Source organism: Caretta caretta, chromosome 7, assembly GCF_965140235.1.
Source record: "Caretta caretta isolate rCarCar2 chromosome 7, rCarCar1.hap1, whole genome shotgun sequence".
NCBI lineage: Eukaryota > Metazoa > Chordata > Testudines > Cheloniidae > Caretta > Caretta caretta.
This window is the reverse complement of record NC_134212.1, coordinates 49,382,796-49,398,317: the sequence shown is the minus strand read 5'-3', so window position 1 is coordinate 49,398,317 and position 15,522 is coordinate 49,382,796. Positions and strand designations below refer to the sequence as shown.

The window sequence follows — 15,522 nt, the reverse complement described above, 5'->3', positions numbered from 1 at the left end:
CTCACTTTCACTGAGCCGAGGCAGGGTACGGGAGGGGGCTCAGGGCTGGGGGAGGGGGTGTGGGCTCTGGGAGGGAGTTTGGGTGTGAGAGAGAGTTCCAACCTGGGGCAGGAGGTTGGGGTGCAGGTGGGGGTATGGAGTCTGGGAGGAAGTTTGGGTGTGGGAAGGGGTTCTGACCAGGTGCAGTGATTGGGGTGCAGAACGGGGATCACTCCGTCTGGGCAGCGCTTACCTCAGGCAGCTGCCGGTCGGTGGCACAGCGGGACTAAAGCAGGCTCCCTACCTGCCTGCCCGCCCTGGCTCCGTGCGACTGCCAGCATGTCCGGATGCCTGGCAGAGGCATGGCCCGGCAGCTCTGCGTGGTGCACGCTCCCCAGGCCCCTGCAGCTCCCATTGGCTGTGGTTCCCGGCCAATGGGAGCTGTGGAACCAGTGTTGGAGACAGGGGCAGAACTTGGAGCTTCCCTGATCGCTCCTGCACCTAGGGGCCACAGGTACATGGCGACCGCTGCTGGGAGACACGCAGAGCCAGGGTAGGTGGGGAGCCTGCCTTAGATCTGCGGCACCGCTGACTGGACTTTTAATGGCCCAGTCAGCGGTGCTGACCGCAGCCATCAGGGTCCCTTTACAACCAGGCGTTCTGGTCGAAAACCGGATGCCTGGCAACCCTAATGGCCGTGTGGTGATGGAGCTGTGGGGGAGGGGAGCATGAGCTTGCCCAGACCCTGCCTCCTCTCTTCTTAGCTCTTACTACTGCATGTGGGATGTCACGTGGCAAAGCCACCCCCAGAGCATTCCCAGGTCTCTCACAGGTGCCCTGCTGGCCCATCAGACTGGGCTCAGCTGGGCCCTCTCTGGAGGAGCTTTCCCCAGCCCATGGCTCCTGGGGCCTGCCCAATGGGGAGCCATAAAGCAGCAGCAGCAGATCGTGGGTCCATGCCTGAGGCTGGACAGGGGCTAAAGGGCAGGATAAGCTGAGCGGGAAGGGTGCCAGCCCCGCTTGGGCCCTTTATCTGCCCCTGAGCCGCCTCCCCCATCTGGCGCCTGAGCTGCCGGGGAGGAGACCAGGAGCAGATTTACCATGAAACAAACCATGCAGTGGCATGGGGCCCCCAACAACAGGGGGTTCCCCAAAATGCAGGACAAATATCTGACAATCTGCCCCCGAGTCTCAGCCAGCAGCTCAGCAGAGCTCAGGCAGGCAGGCTGCTTGCATGCCATGGCCAGTGGCCCCACGCCACTCCCAAAAGTGGCCAGCTGCTGGCATGGCTCTGCACGCCCCTGGTGGGGGGAGACAGCGCACGGAGCCCCATTGCTCCTCTCCTCCCAAGGGACACAGAGACGTGCCAGCAGTAGTGCAGCAGGGCTAAGGTGGGCTCCCTGCTCACTCTGCCTCCCTCCCTCCATGCCGCTTTGCTCCTGGAAGCAGCTGGCATGTCCCTGTGGCCCCTGTGTTGCCCCCACCCTGAGCACCGACTCTGCAGCTCCTACTGGCTGCAGTTCCCAGCCAATGGGAGCTATGGAGGCGGTGCCTGCCGGCAGTTGAATGCGGAGACCCCCTGGCCTACCACCCCCACTGCCTAGGAGCCACTGCCAGAGGGGGGGGGGGGTGTGCCGGTCACTTTGGGAGCCAGGCCACCCAAGGTATGCGCCCACCCCCGTCTCCCTCCTGCATCCAATCCCCCTGCCCCAGCCCAGAGCCCGCACCCTGCACCCAAACTTCCTCCCAGAGCCTGCACCTCTACCCCTCCTCCTACACCCCAACTCCCTGCACCCCCAGCACCCAAACTTCCTCCAAGAGCCCACCCCCCGCACCTCCTCCTGCACCCCAACCCCCTGCCCCAATCAAGGTACCTCACTTTATTTTCATTTACTTCCCATTACTTAGAGGAGAAGGAGGAATGAAAACCCGGGGGTGGTGGGAAGATAAGAGAGAATGTTCTTTTTCTTGGCTGGGTTCCAAGTGGAGGGGGGGCAAAAATGAAGCTGCGCACAGTGCCCCACTAGCTTTAAATCCGCCACTGTAGGAGATGCCTTCTCCGTGGGCCGAAGTGGAGCCACCCCTGGGGAGAAGGGAATTCAACCTCCCCGTCTGTCAGTCCAAGGCAGCTTCTCCCGGCCCCCGGAGCACGGTGAGATGCAGGGCCCTGGTTCAATCCCCGTGTGCTGGCCAAGCTGTTGGCTGTTCCTGCCAGGAAGCCAGTAGCAGACCCTGGCGTGGAGCTTTCTGAGGGGCCCAGGCCTCGGCTGCGTGGGTTCAGCCAGATCTAAATTTAGCCCCGGTGGAAAACCCCAGGTGACAATCGAGCGCCTGTTGTTTTGTCAGATTCACTGGCCCGCGTCCCAGCAGCGGATCGAAGAATGCATCTTGTCGGGGAAGAACAACAATGTGAGTCCTTCTGGGGGCGTGTGCCTGGGGGCTGGGCAAAGGCACTTGTGGTCATGGAGAGCCGGCCTGAGCACTCCTTCAGGGGTTGGCTCTTTGAGATCCACACTCCCCGGGTCAGCTGACAGACTACGGGCTCTAATGACAACAGGGAATCTCCACCCCGGTGCCTTGCATCCCAGCCGTGTGATACTGGCACGGCCGTTGGCTCACCAGGGGAACGTATGTGTGACCTTCCCCGACGCGTTGCTATGGTAACCAATCGACCATGGGGAGAGGATCCAGGTTGCCCTGGCCTGGTGATCGTCCCGTCATTCAACCCACGGGAGGGTCTGAGTTCATCCTTGCTGTGCTGCGAGGCTAAGTGATCGCGGCAGGACACTGAGAGCTGGGGACGTCCTCCCGTTCCAATGGACATCGCAGGGCCCGAACTGGAGAGGATGTGGGCGTGGGGGGCAGAGGCACCTCCCAGAAATCTTGCCTATGGGACGCACCTGTGGAGCCATTCCCCCTGCAGCTGCTGCCCCCAGCACCTCGCCCCCTCAGCCCATGCTAGGCTCAGGCCCCACCTGCCAGCCTGGCCCACCCAGGTACAGCGTCACTCCCCGTCCCTAAGAGTGGAAGTGGGGCACCTGGGGGGAATGCCTGGTGCAGGAGCCAACCCCATGGCAGCGGCGATAAGCAGCACTGGCTGCCCCCTGCCCAAGCAGGTTTGGCCCTGTGGCCCCTCTGTCAGGGGTATAGGGCCAGGAGGGGGCGGGGGGCAGCCAGCACTGCTGCTCCTCACCATGCCCGGCGGTACACACCGTACGGTCATTGCTGCTTGGGGCACAGCCAGGCTTAGGCTGGGTTCCTGCTGGTACCAGCCAGGCTCCACCTGAAATCCCCAGTCCACATGTCCCACAGTTCCCATCTGGCCATCGAGCAACTGTGCCTGGTTCTGAGGAAGCGAGGGGTTGGCGGTCACTGAGATGCCTCCACCGGAGCCAAGCCCCACATGCCTGGCAGCCGCCTGACCCCCAGTCCTTCTCTCCACTGGTCGCTCAGCTGCTGTCGGTCCTGTCCTGTTCCCCCGATGACGAACGTGCCTGAGTCCCCACTCGGCCCCCCAGTTTGCCATGGCTCCTTCGCCGGCTTCCCGTGCTGCACTCCCAGGCTCCCCTCCCCCGATGCGGAGGAAACAGGAGCTGCAAACAGGATGCCTGGCCCTGACCCTGGGTCGTTAACTAATAAGCCGGGCCCAGCAGGACACCCAGTTATAATTGCTGTACTGCTGCCTCTCACCCGTTGGTAATACAGCCTGACTGGCCCCGGAACGCGGCCCCAACAAGAACAGTCCAGCATCCCCTGCCTGCCCCCTTGGAGCAGAAAGGGGTCGGGCACCCACTGGCCTCCTGCACCCTGGGGCAGAGGAGGTGAGGTGCCCGCTGGCCTGTGCCCCAGAGCAGAGGGGTTGGGGTGCCCGGAGCAGGGCAGGAAGCGCTGGCTTGGGGGGAGCTCATGGCTACGCCAGCCCCATCCGCTCCCAATGGGACTCCATGTGGGGAGAAAGTTCCTTCACTGAGTCCTCGGGGCTGGATCAGCTACAGGCCACGCAGCGGGGGTCAGTCCTGGCCGTACCTACTGACCCCCACCATCCCTGGGCTATTTGAATCCCTGTGCTCTGAGGAGCTCCAGGCTTGGGATCAGGCTACACCACCCCTCTGGCACCAGGACACCCTCCTGGCTACATGCCAGTCTCCAGCAGCCCTGACACCTGAGGCCTGAGCATGCACCATGCAAGCAGAACTGGGGTGGGCATAGGGGTGCCGAGGATCCTGCGCATGCTGCCCCAAGCCCCCATAACCCCTCTCATTCTCCTCCTGCTTCACAGGGCGAATGTGGCAACTTCATCCGCCTGATCCAGCCCTGGAACCGGACCCACCTGTACGTCTGTGGCACTGGTGCCTACAACCCCGTCTGCACCTTCGTCAACAGGGGGCGCAAAGCACAGGTGAGGCGTCGGAGGGCCATTGCTCAGCCACACACCCCCAGCCGGAGTGGTGGCATCCTCTCTGCCCTAGGGAGCTGGCCTAGGCATGGCATGTCCTGGCAGGGCTCCCTGGGTGGTGCAATATTTGCTCCAAGAGGCCATCACCCTGGCTCAGCCTGTGGCTTGCAGCCGCTCTCAACCCAATGGACCCTGCTGGAGGCCCATAAGAGGCCTGGCTAAGGTCTCCAGCACAAGGCCAGGCAGCTGCTCCTCTCAGTCTGGAACCTGGGGCCATTATAGCCAGCTCAAAAGGGGGCACTCATGGAATAGAGCAGCTGTCTGGCCATCCCGGTGTCTCTGAACTGTGTGTGGGGTTCGCTTTATGGATTTCCTTGCCAGGGGGCAGTTTTCAGCTACTGGGCTGTGAATCCCCTTTGGACAGGATCCTCGGGCAGGGAAGGGCTCCATCTGGAAAGCAGCTGGGGAGCCCCTGCACTGCGCTGAGATATGCCAAGCCCCTGGCTCTTGCTGAAGATCTGCCGGGAGCTTTGCACACTCCTTGAGGTGGGAGAATCTCTGCTTTGGGCCTGGCTGCCTGCAGAGTCGTTGGCGCTGCTCGGTGGCCTAGCTTGGGGTAGCGAGTGATCCCATTGAGGGCTGGAACGTCTCTCTCCCGTTGGAGGCTGATGAGTTTTGGCAGCATGGGGCACATGGGAAATGCAGAAATTTTTACATGGCAGGTGCTCAGGTAGCTATGGGGAGGGAGGGGTAAATGAGGTTTGGTATGTTTAACTTCAGTTTACACTAGTGAATTCTTTGTATCTGTATCTAAGATGGGCTCATGCCCCCAGAGTCAAGAATGGGGACACATATTAAACAGTGAAAAATGAAGTCATCAGGTGCTGCTCCTCAGCTCGGCTCCACCAGGGCTCTGCTAGCGCTCAGCTCTAGGTTATTCTATCATGTGCATACAGTGAGGTGTGGAACAGGGAATCTCTGTTTTTGCGTCGCAGCTGGTTGGGGTTGCCAGCGTCCTGTGTTACTGGAGAGCTGATCCCACCCACAGGTCAGCACCTCGGTCCCATTACTAAGCCTGCCTGTGTCTGCGAATGGCTTCATTAATACTGCTGCCCCTCTGCCCCTGCAGAGCTCTCTGCAGAGAGCCCTCTGCAGAGCTCGGGGCCTGCAGGCCAGCCTGCCAGTGGAGGAGAAAGCAGAGTATCCACCGGGCCTGGAACTGAGGTGGGCCCAAACCGCCCTTCATCCGAGAATCTCGCCCATGCACCAATGCTCAGTTCTTCAGCAGCAACTCGCCCTCCGGACTTGACTCTAGTTAGAGTGGATGGGGCGGCGAGCAAACTGCCCTGCTGCTTGCCACAGCTCCCTCCTACAGAACGTGCATCACAGCACCCAGCCGCCCCGGCATTTCTTCCAGCTGGCCAACTTGTAAGTCTGGGGAACAGCGTCACCCAATGAGGCCCTCTGTGTCGTGGACTGTGCCTGGCTAACACCTGCCTTGTTCTAATTGTGTGATTTGGGTTCATCACTCACAGCCAAACAGGCATGCATTTTTGCGCACTCTGTGCAAGAAATGGACGCACATCTTCCTGGCTTTCTATTGGCTGCTTGTCCTAGAGGATGGGGGCTGGGACAGAGGGGCTCCCCCACATCCATTCCAATCCAGCTGTGATCCCTGACAAGCAGAGGCTGTTCTGTCCCCTCCTTAAGGCTGTTTGGGGGCTCATGGGGATCTCAGTGCATTTCTTCTGGGGCTGCATCCCCTAATCGCCGTGAGCATCAGGGGCCCTAATTGACCTCGGGCCCTTGCTGTCAGTCTCCTCCGAGAGGCGGGAGGGGGTCACCCCCCAGCTGGGGGGGGAATCTAGTCCCACTCTTGCCCATATAGTGGGAGTGGGCTTTTCTTTTGGAAAGGCTCCGCCCACCACCTCCCAGGATTCAAATAGGCTATGGCTGTCACTGGAGGGGGAGGGGCCTGTTGTTTGCCATGGGCTCTGCCCACCGGTCCTGGAGGGGTGGTACCTCCTAGCACCGCAGTCCATTGGAGAAAAGCCAGATGGTGAAGCTGTGCATAAAGTGAGTAGAGAGGGAGGAGCTGGCCCCCCACAGCAGCTTTGTGGGATTGGGGTAATCCCGGAGTTCCTCATTATCCTCATGCTTCAGGGCAAGAGCTGGGGTCAGGAAGGGATTTCCCAGCCGTGTTATGGAACTGTGGGCTCCACACTATTCCCGGCTGAGAATATAAACTTAAGTTTGGGGTTGTTGTTGTTTTTTTTTAATTTAAAGTTGATACACCATGACTAGTGAACCATGTGCCTTGAGCCCATCAGCCAGGGTGGCACCTCCTGTATAGCACCCATGGGCACCGCTGGGCAAGCCTTATTGAGTGTGGGGTAAGGACTGGGAAGCATTGAGGCTCCTCAAACCGCAGGCCGCATCAGGGCATTTGCCACTGTCCTGGCCTCTCAGCAGCCTGGGGTTCTCAGTCTGGGTGTCATGAGGATGCGGCAGGCAGAGCAAAGGGCACGGTTATGAGTACTGTGTGGCAGGCCTGAGCCAGGCATTTGGTCACACACAGTCCCAGAGCGGGGCCAGGACCCAGCCCTGCTGGAGCCAGGATTCCCTGATGTTTAACCAAGGGTCTTGGTCCCTTCCTCTGTCCCCGGGCGGGGGGAGGGGGCTTGTCACAATGTTCCACATCTGCTGTCAGTGTCAGTACGGGGCAGGAGGAGGCCCATCCAGTGTGTGCCACACACATACATGTGCCACGCATGCTGGCACACACCATGCCCACACATGCCATCACAAGCATGCCACCACACTAGCACACGGTGGGCACAATTGCATGCGGCACACACAAGAGCCTGGGCATGCTCACAATGTCCTGGGCTCAAGAGCGCTGGCTCTGCCCACGGGGGCGCTCTAGGAACAGGGGCAGGCGTGCTGACTGGGGGCAGGGGGAGTTTCTAGCCCTTCCAGGTGGGCATGACCCCCTCCTGCTGCCCTAGTGACCATCCCCGCCCACCCCCTGGGTGGCCTCTGTCCCCGCCAGCTCTAACTCTCTGCACTGCTCCTTCTCCTCAGGCCTTTGCGCTGACCCAAAGTGTCCAGCCGGGAGGACGGGGAAGCCGAGCCGCCGACTCCTCCCACAGCCCGACACCAGCAGAACGCAAGGTGGGACTCGCGCTCAGATCCCCCCCAAGGGCAGGAGCCGGCTCCCTTCCCAGGGCATGCCTGGGCTTCCTAACCCTCCTCCCCCATGGCATGCACCTAACCGCTAACCCCCAGCTGGGCACGTCCCTTGCAATGGCTAAGCTGTCTGTGCCACCGCCTGGCACAGGGTAGCTGGTCCTCGCATCTCCTCTCGGACTAACACCTTTTTCCCCCAGGCCTTGCTCCAGACGCTGCGGGGAGGAGGGACACTGTCAGGGGCCCTGTGCCAGGAACGGAGCCACGGGCTCTTGATTCCTTTCAGAACACTGGCCGCTTGCAGGGGTGGGGGAACGGTGGACCTACGAAAACACTCCCCCAGCTGGCTCTTTAAGCACAGCAGTGCCCACCACCCGGGCAGGAAAGTTGACAACACTCCAGCTGGAGACGGATCGTGTTGTTTAATTGGGAACGGGCCAGATCAGGCGAGGGAATGGGATGCACAGCTCTGAGGCCCTGCCCCTGACAGTATCTCTTCGACGAGATCATCTTCCCACCGGGCTAGCGGCCAGGTTGGCTCACTGCATGGAGATAGGGTTAGCCCAGGTTCACGTCGCTGATGCCATAAGCAGCTCAGGGTGCCGGGAGGAATCAGGAGCTCATGGTCTCAGGGGGAAGTTCAGCTTCTTCCAAGATTTGATTTTCCCTGTGCCATGAGCGACACACTCAAGACTCCTGTTCGAGGGCATCTGCTCTGCCCTCCTGACTCCAGCTGCCTCCAGAGCATGTTCCAGGAGCTCAGAAACCCAGGTCTGGTCCTTACGTCCCCCCACAGGAGCAGCCAGCAGAGGGCTCTGCCAGTCCATGGGCACGTCCCATGCCCCAGCACCTTCTCCACGGGACAGTTTGCTTTGGGGAGGTTATTCGCTGAGAGCCTAGAGACCAAAGCCCCCCACAGAGCTGGTGGGCAGGGCCCAGCGAGATCCAGCAGTGCCCCTTACACACACATGCTCCTCCTGGGCTCAGAGCACCCCAACTGCCCACGCTCAGCTACCGTCTCTCGGCTGTGACCCAATGCCAAGGGTTGTGGATGCCTGTCCCTGTGCAGGTTTCAGACCGGCCACCTCCCCCACCCGCCAGAGGGGTCCAAAGCATGGGGGGCATAGAAAGCTGCCTGGCAGGAGGCACCATCTGCCACCCAGCAAGGGGCCGAGACACTGACATGGGGACTGTTCCCTAAAGCAGCCGTGGGGCGGGGGGGGGGGTGTCATACAGACCTGGGCACCCGCCTCCCACGGCAGCCCTCTGGGGTGGGGCCTGGTGTCCTGCTCTCCTTCTGCCATCCCAGGGCAGGGTGGGGGTGGCAGCTCCCCCATTCCTGGGTCTTCTTAGCCCCTCTCTCCCCCCCCCCATGAGTATCTCCTCCCCCAGCCTGGCTGCAGTCCAGCTCTCCTCCCTGGCTTCCATGTGGGAGCTGGCTCCTCATGTGATTGTGCAAGGCCCCCCATGGCACATGGTTCTCCTCCAGGCACCTGCCTGCTGCAGCTCCAGTCCCTCAGCATCGCTGCACCCCACCAGAGAGGAGCTGTGTATCCCCATCAGGACAACAGCATGCTCCCTGCTGGGCCAGGGGCAGCCTGGGCTGGGCTCGGGGCAGGAGCCCCCGTGACAGGCAGACAGCAGTCCCTGGGAGGTGCCCCCTCTGCGCCAGCCCCTCTCGGGCCAGAAAGGAAGAACTCCCTTTGATGTCTCACTACACGCCCGCTGCTGTGCCTGGGTCACCGTCATCAGAGAATGGAGGAAAAGCCTCAGTGCCCTTCCCCTGGGCTGAGAGGCGAATGTCTCGGGGGGGGGGGGGTGTCACCAGGGCCCTCCTGGACAGGACCCCCCCAGCAAGAGGATGAGGAGTTGCAAGGCAGAGAGAGAACATCATAAGGAAGAAACAGGAGCCTCTGGTCAAGCTCTACTCAGCACGGAACTGGGGCAGGGGGCCACTGAGCTTGCTGGATGCCATATCTGTGCCCCTGAGCTCTTGGGCAGCCCGGAGCTTTAATCTATGCCAGTTTGTAGCAGCCCCAGCGCGCCCACGACTAAGCCAGGAGAACCCTCTCCAGTGGGAGAACCCAGGCCTGCCTGGCCACGAGCAGAGAGACTATCGTTGGGCTGGCCCCTGGATATCTTACGTTACCACATTCCCCACTAGCACCTGGTGAAGCCTGCAAACCAGCGTTTGCTGATGGGCCTTGGGATTCCAAATGGCTCAATTCTCGTAAGATTTCAGGAGGGGCGGTTCTCAAAGTGCCAGTACCTGGAGTCAGGGGTTTATGGGAGGAACTCAGCTTGCATCTTTGGGCAATTTTCTAGCCCTCACTGATGTGCTTGGAAGCATGGAGGCCAAAGGCTCCAAGCCCAGAAGGCAATGAGTTTGAAGCTGGGATTTTTTTTTTTTTTTAACTGCTGGTTATTCATGAGTAGGTTTTACTTGGTTTGAATATTCGGGGGATGGTGCCCTTTATCATGCTCTTCATCACGCAGTCTCCCGCTTAAAAAGTTTAAGTCGTCCAATCAGGGAGCAGAAAAAATATCATGCGGCTTAGGGGACCAATCACGCACTTGAGAAACAGTGGTGGTGAAGTTTTCTGAAGCCATTGTCTGAAAGTGTCTGGCCCAAATGACTGGTCTCACCATTGCAAATAGGCACTCAATTTGGGAAGATCAAAGTCTGCTTCAGAAGGAAAAAGGGTTTAAATTTGCTGGATGAATTATCCACAATAAATGAGTTGCCCAGCGCTGGGTCAGTCTCCAGTAACCTTTAGTGCAGCTCACCTGCACCACTGAATTGCAGCTGCCGTTCATGCTAGGAGAAAGTGCCATAGTGCTGCATTTGCAGATGGGGAGCCATGTGTTTGTATTCAGTGCGGGTGTGGCGATAGCTGTTGGATTGGGATGGTTGGATATACACCAGGGTGGGGGTCATACATACCCAGTTTTACCTCAGTCACATTGATGTGCATGCTCCCAGTGAAGCTAGTCGTTTGCATTACCCATTGTCGCTGCGCTAAATGCTCTTTTTCATCCCATCCATTCATCCCAACTAGGGCTGGATTAAGACCTTTAAAGGCCCTAAGCACTGCAAAGATTATGGTGCCCCCCATATGTAATTCAAAATAAAAACAATACTATACCGTAAAATAAAATTTTATTTTTCAAAATGACACAAAAAACTTACATGTTTGCTGAAATTAAAATAGCTTCTTTCTAGATTTTCTGATTGCAAAATTCTGGATAAGTTCATCGAAGCTGACTCGACGAAGCATGTCCGCTTCCATACACAATAGGGAAAATGAATCATGTCTGTCCTGACACATTGTTGTTCTCTGAAGGTTTTTTATTCTTTTCAGCTGAGAAAAAGAGCGTTCTGCGGAGCAGTTAGTAATCATCAATGTTAGAAAAATACGTAGTGCGATCTCTACATTTGGAAATACACATTGTATTCCGTCTTTCAATATTGTGTCATGAAGATCAATGTGACTGAATTTCATTTTTCCTGTTTCATTAAACTTTGCGCACATATAACAGTGGAACTGCTGTACTTTTCCACAGAGATTCATGTTCAAGTCAACAGGGTATGAGTCAACTAGCTTTTGGGAACCTTGTGAATATTGTTCATCAGATAAGTCCATATCATTTAGAAAAGAAAATCTACTTGATACTTCTTTGTACACGTCACCTCTCCTCTTCATATGAGCTTCAAGTGTATCAATTATAGCGTAGTAAGTAGATACGCGAAATTTGTCTCTAGGATTCAATGCTGTTTCTGTTGCACTGGTATCATTTGCTTGTTTTTTCCTGATTTGCTCGTGGGACTGAGCTTCTTTGTAGTTAGTATCAGGCAAGATATCTTTTGATATGCCTTCAAATCTTTCGAAATCATTCCTCAACGTGTGTACGTGGTCTGCTAATGATTGACAGAGGTCTGCACATGTTTTCAAATCCAATTCTTTTTCTTGGAGAGCTTGACTTGTGTAGTAAAAGTGTTGTAAAATTCATTCCACATGGTCAACATGAATACAAACTCTAGTTCTTGCATCTTGTTTGCAATGTTTTTTGCCTCTCTTATAGTTTCTCCCTTTTGTGATTGGTCCTCAGCTATACTTTCTAATGCATCCACAATCTTTGAGTAGGACTCCAGAATTGCACTTGTTGCCACTGCATGTGCTTCCCAGCGAGTATTAGAAAGAGATTTCAACACACGATCATTGCCCAAATATGTTTTAAGAACTGCCCATCGGTGTGTTGAGGCAGAGAAAAATGTATAAAGTAACTGGACTGTTGAGAAAAAACTTACTGCCACTGGACAACAATCATCAGCACCAGGGCCAGCAAGACTGAGAGAGTGTGTAGCACATGGTATGAATATGGCATATTTGTTCTGTTCCAAAAGCTTCTTCTGCATTCCTTGATAACGCCCTGACATGCTGGCAGCGTTGTCGTAAGATTGACCTCTGCACTTTGAGAAATCTCTTTTGCAAACTTGGCACAGATAATGCAGTATTTGATTTGCCATTTCTTCACCAGTGTGGCTTTTCAGATTGAGGAATGTTATAAATCGTTGAACTGGTTTTCCATCTGTGGGAGACACATATCTTAGTACAATACTCCATTGATCAATATGTGAAAGATCAGGTGTAGAGTCGATAGATAAACTGAAGTACCCAGCAGTACTTATTTCATCCACAATAGCTGAACACACTTTGTCACGCATTAGACCAATGAGTTCATCACATATTGTCTTAGATAAGTATGATGGGTTACCTTTGCCAGCATTCCCATCTTTTGAGATATGGCTGCTAAAAATGGGTCAAACTGAGCCACAAGCTCCAACAATCCCAAGAAATTTCCATTCTGAAATGATCCAAATGTCCAAATGTCCCATTAGTAGGACGCCCCCCTGGTTTAGGTGGGGATAAGTAGTAAAAAGAGAACAGAAAAATGGCGGGAAGAGTGTTTAGTGGAGTGTAAGGAAGTCTAACAAAGTTCTGATTTTTCCCATGATGACTACTTTGATGCTTTTTTTGAAATATCAAATATCAATTTTTTTTAATCTCATTTTTTTTATGCCCCCTGCTTTGCTGGGGCCCTAATCACATGCTTAGTCTGCCTATTGGGTAATCCAGCCCTGAAAATGCCCCTATATGACTCCATGTTATAACAGCACCTCCTGCCCTGACTCAGCCCATTCCACGGAAAGGACTTGACATGAGCAAGTCCTCAGGTAAAAGAGGGGTCAAGGGAGGGAGATTAATTCTGTCTGATCCAATCCATCTTGAAGACAACTTCAGCACAGCTCAGCAGAGCTCGTTTGTGTGACTCTCTGAGACAGGGATGAGCTCAGCAGTTAGCTATCTGAATCCTGTGTCTTTCACTGCCAGCCCTTCAAATCCAGCCACTTCCAAAACAGTTACCATGCTCTGAAGCCCATAACCGACCCTCCTTTTCATCCCCTTGTTAGACAAGTATTCGCGGAACATTCCAACAATCAACAGCAATTATGTTACCAACAGCTTAGATGCAAGCGGAACATCTGGACTAGATACGGTTGAAATGTTCCAATGGAAAGTTTTTCTATTAAAAAGTAGGATTTTTTCATAAATGCCCCTTTTTTCTTTTGGTCACACACCTCATCACCAGTGTTATTTTTGGTTTCCAGCAAATATTTTTTTATCAGAAAGGTGATCAAAGTGTCAATTGCATTTTTTGTTGCCCAACTTTCAGGCAATGAAAAATTGCAATGACCGTTTGGATAAGGATTTCAATTAAAAAAAAAACAATTGTATAACAATTTGCAAAGAAAGAAAAAAATGGGTCAATTTCAAACCATTCAAAATGAAAACAACTTCAGCGGTTTTCACTCCACTGGTTTTTCAACAGCTTTAAGCAGGACTGGCTCTTGGATTTCAGACAAAAAGTCAGAAGACACCTTGTCAGGTTCTAGGAATGGGTGCATGACTTTTCCTCGAAACACCGAGACTGATACCCATGGCTCTCTACTCACAAGTGCTGGAGTGGCACGAAAGCAGCTGGCTTAGGGCAGTTGGGCTGGTATGACTTTTCATTCAAGGATGGTTTGTACCATGCTGCCATACAAAATATCACTAGCCAGGGATGAGATACCTTGGACTGCCCAGATACACGGGAACATGGGCATTGCCAGGCTGGATCAGAGCCAAGGTCCATCCAGCCCAGTGTCCCATCTCTGATTGACACTGGCACCAGCTGCTGCAGGGGAAGGTGTAAAAGCCCTGCAGCGGTCGAAGTCGGGTAATCTTCTCCCCACATAGGTCTCTAGTAGCCAGCAACTGGCTCATGCCCTATGTACAAGATGGAATATCCCTACCAAAAGTTATTGTGGGCATAAGGTGGCAATAGCATTGCTAGGGCGGACAAACAAGGCAAGCCCATTGCTGGTATAGGGCTAATACAAGGTGCTATAGCAGATCGCACGGTGGTAGGCTGGCTGCCATGGAGATTGCCTGGGAACTTGGAGCGAGTTCAAAGGGCCGCCACCCATTTGAAATCTAGCCCATTTCAATCATGAGTGAAATGTCTCTCCCGGCCCTGCCCCTGTCAGTTCTGTGGTATTACACTCACACTTCCTTCTCTGTGATGCTTTTCTCTGCCCTCACGGTTTGGGGACCCACTCAGACTGCAGGAGAAGCTGGCTAATGTCTGGGCTGAATGGAGGATGTCACCCTGGTGTAGCGACCCCTGCTGTACACAAGGGAAACGACAGCTGGCACAGAAGCAGCCAACCCAAATGGCAAGCAGGGGTGGGCTCAATCCGTGCAAATAGCTATTTAGCCCTGCGTACACTAGGAGTTGCACTGGTTCAGCTACAGTGGTGGCTGGCTGGACTCAGGGGAAATCGCTAGTACAGACCAGACGTAATTATATATGGGCCCCATTCAGCAAAGCACTTAAGCACATGCTTGAACTTTATGGTTAAAAGTTAATACTGCTGCCAACTCTCACGGTTTGATTGTGAGTCCGGCAGTTTCTGGAGTATTTGTTTAAAGCTCCGGCTGGTGGCATCAAGAGATCACAGGAGAGTCTCGGCTTTCATTCAAAGTCAAAGGCAGTTTCTAGCCCTCCTGGTTGCAAAGGAAAGCTTGAAAACATGACATATGTGTGCCCCAAAAGCTTGGAAACTAAAAATCTAAGAAAAACAATCCCACAATTATTATTAGGTTGGTTTTTTTTCAAATCTCATGGTTTTTAAGACAATCTCATGATTTTGGCAGGCCAGATTAAGGATTGTTCTGCATTTAAAGTTGGCAACACTTGAGTTCAGCAAAGCACTTAAGCATGTGTTTAACAGGGATGGTTTGCTGACTTGGGACCTACTTTATGGGGAAACCAGGGACTATTTCCCAAGTAAGGTCAAATGTACAAAGTAAATAAATTGCCATGCTACCTGGAATGCCATCCTAAGGGGCGGTACTTCCTGGATTGCACTACTGGTGCGTGGAACTTCCTGGAAGGAAATCACCCAGTACTGGTGGTATGATGTAGTGTGAGGGTAGGACATGTAGCCTGATCTCACCATTTGATCTTCTAACACCCATTTACATAGAGACACTTGCCGTCCCACTTCCTGTGCTTCCTACTCAATGGAGTTTAATTAGCAGACAATAATCGTGGTATCGCATGCAAAGGATGAAGGTGGATGGGAACCTGGGAGGCAGTGACCATGATATGATTGAGTTCAGGATCCTGACACAAGGAAGAAAGGAGAGCAGCAGAATACGGACCCCGGACTTCAGAAAAGCAGACTTTGACTCCCTCAGGGAACTGATGGGCAGGATCCCCTGGGAGAATAACATGAGGGGGAAAGGAGTCCAGGAGAACTGGCCGTATTTTAAAGAATCCTTTTTGTGGTTGCAGGAACAAACCATCCCAATGTGTAGAAAGAATAGTAAATATGGCAGGTGACCAGC

At 54.6% G+C, this 15,522-nt stretch overlaps 1 protein-coding gene across 2 annotated transcripts in view; it reads left to right on the top strand.

Moving 5' to 3' along the window:
- Positions 1-15,522, top strand: part of SEMA3F (semaphorin 3F) — a 110,376-nt gene that overhangs the window by 71,290 nt on the left and 23,564 nt on the right. The window contains exons 4-6 of one of the 2 annotated variants that reach the window (XM_048857823.2): positions 2,326-2,388; positions 4,259-4,378; positions 7,460-7,549. In XM_048857823.2, coding sequence (XP_048713780.2) covers positions 2,326-2,388; positions 4,259-4,378; positions 7,460-7,549 — 273 coding nt within the window. The remainder of the gene's footprint in view (positions 1-2,325; positions 2,389-4,258; positions 4,379-7,459; positions 7,550-15,522) is intronic. The other variant, XM_048857824.2, reaches the window with a different exon arrangement.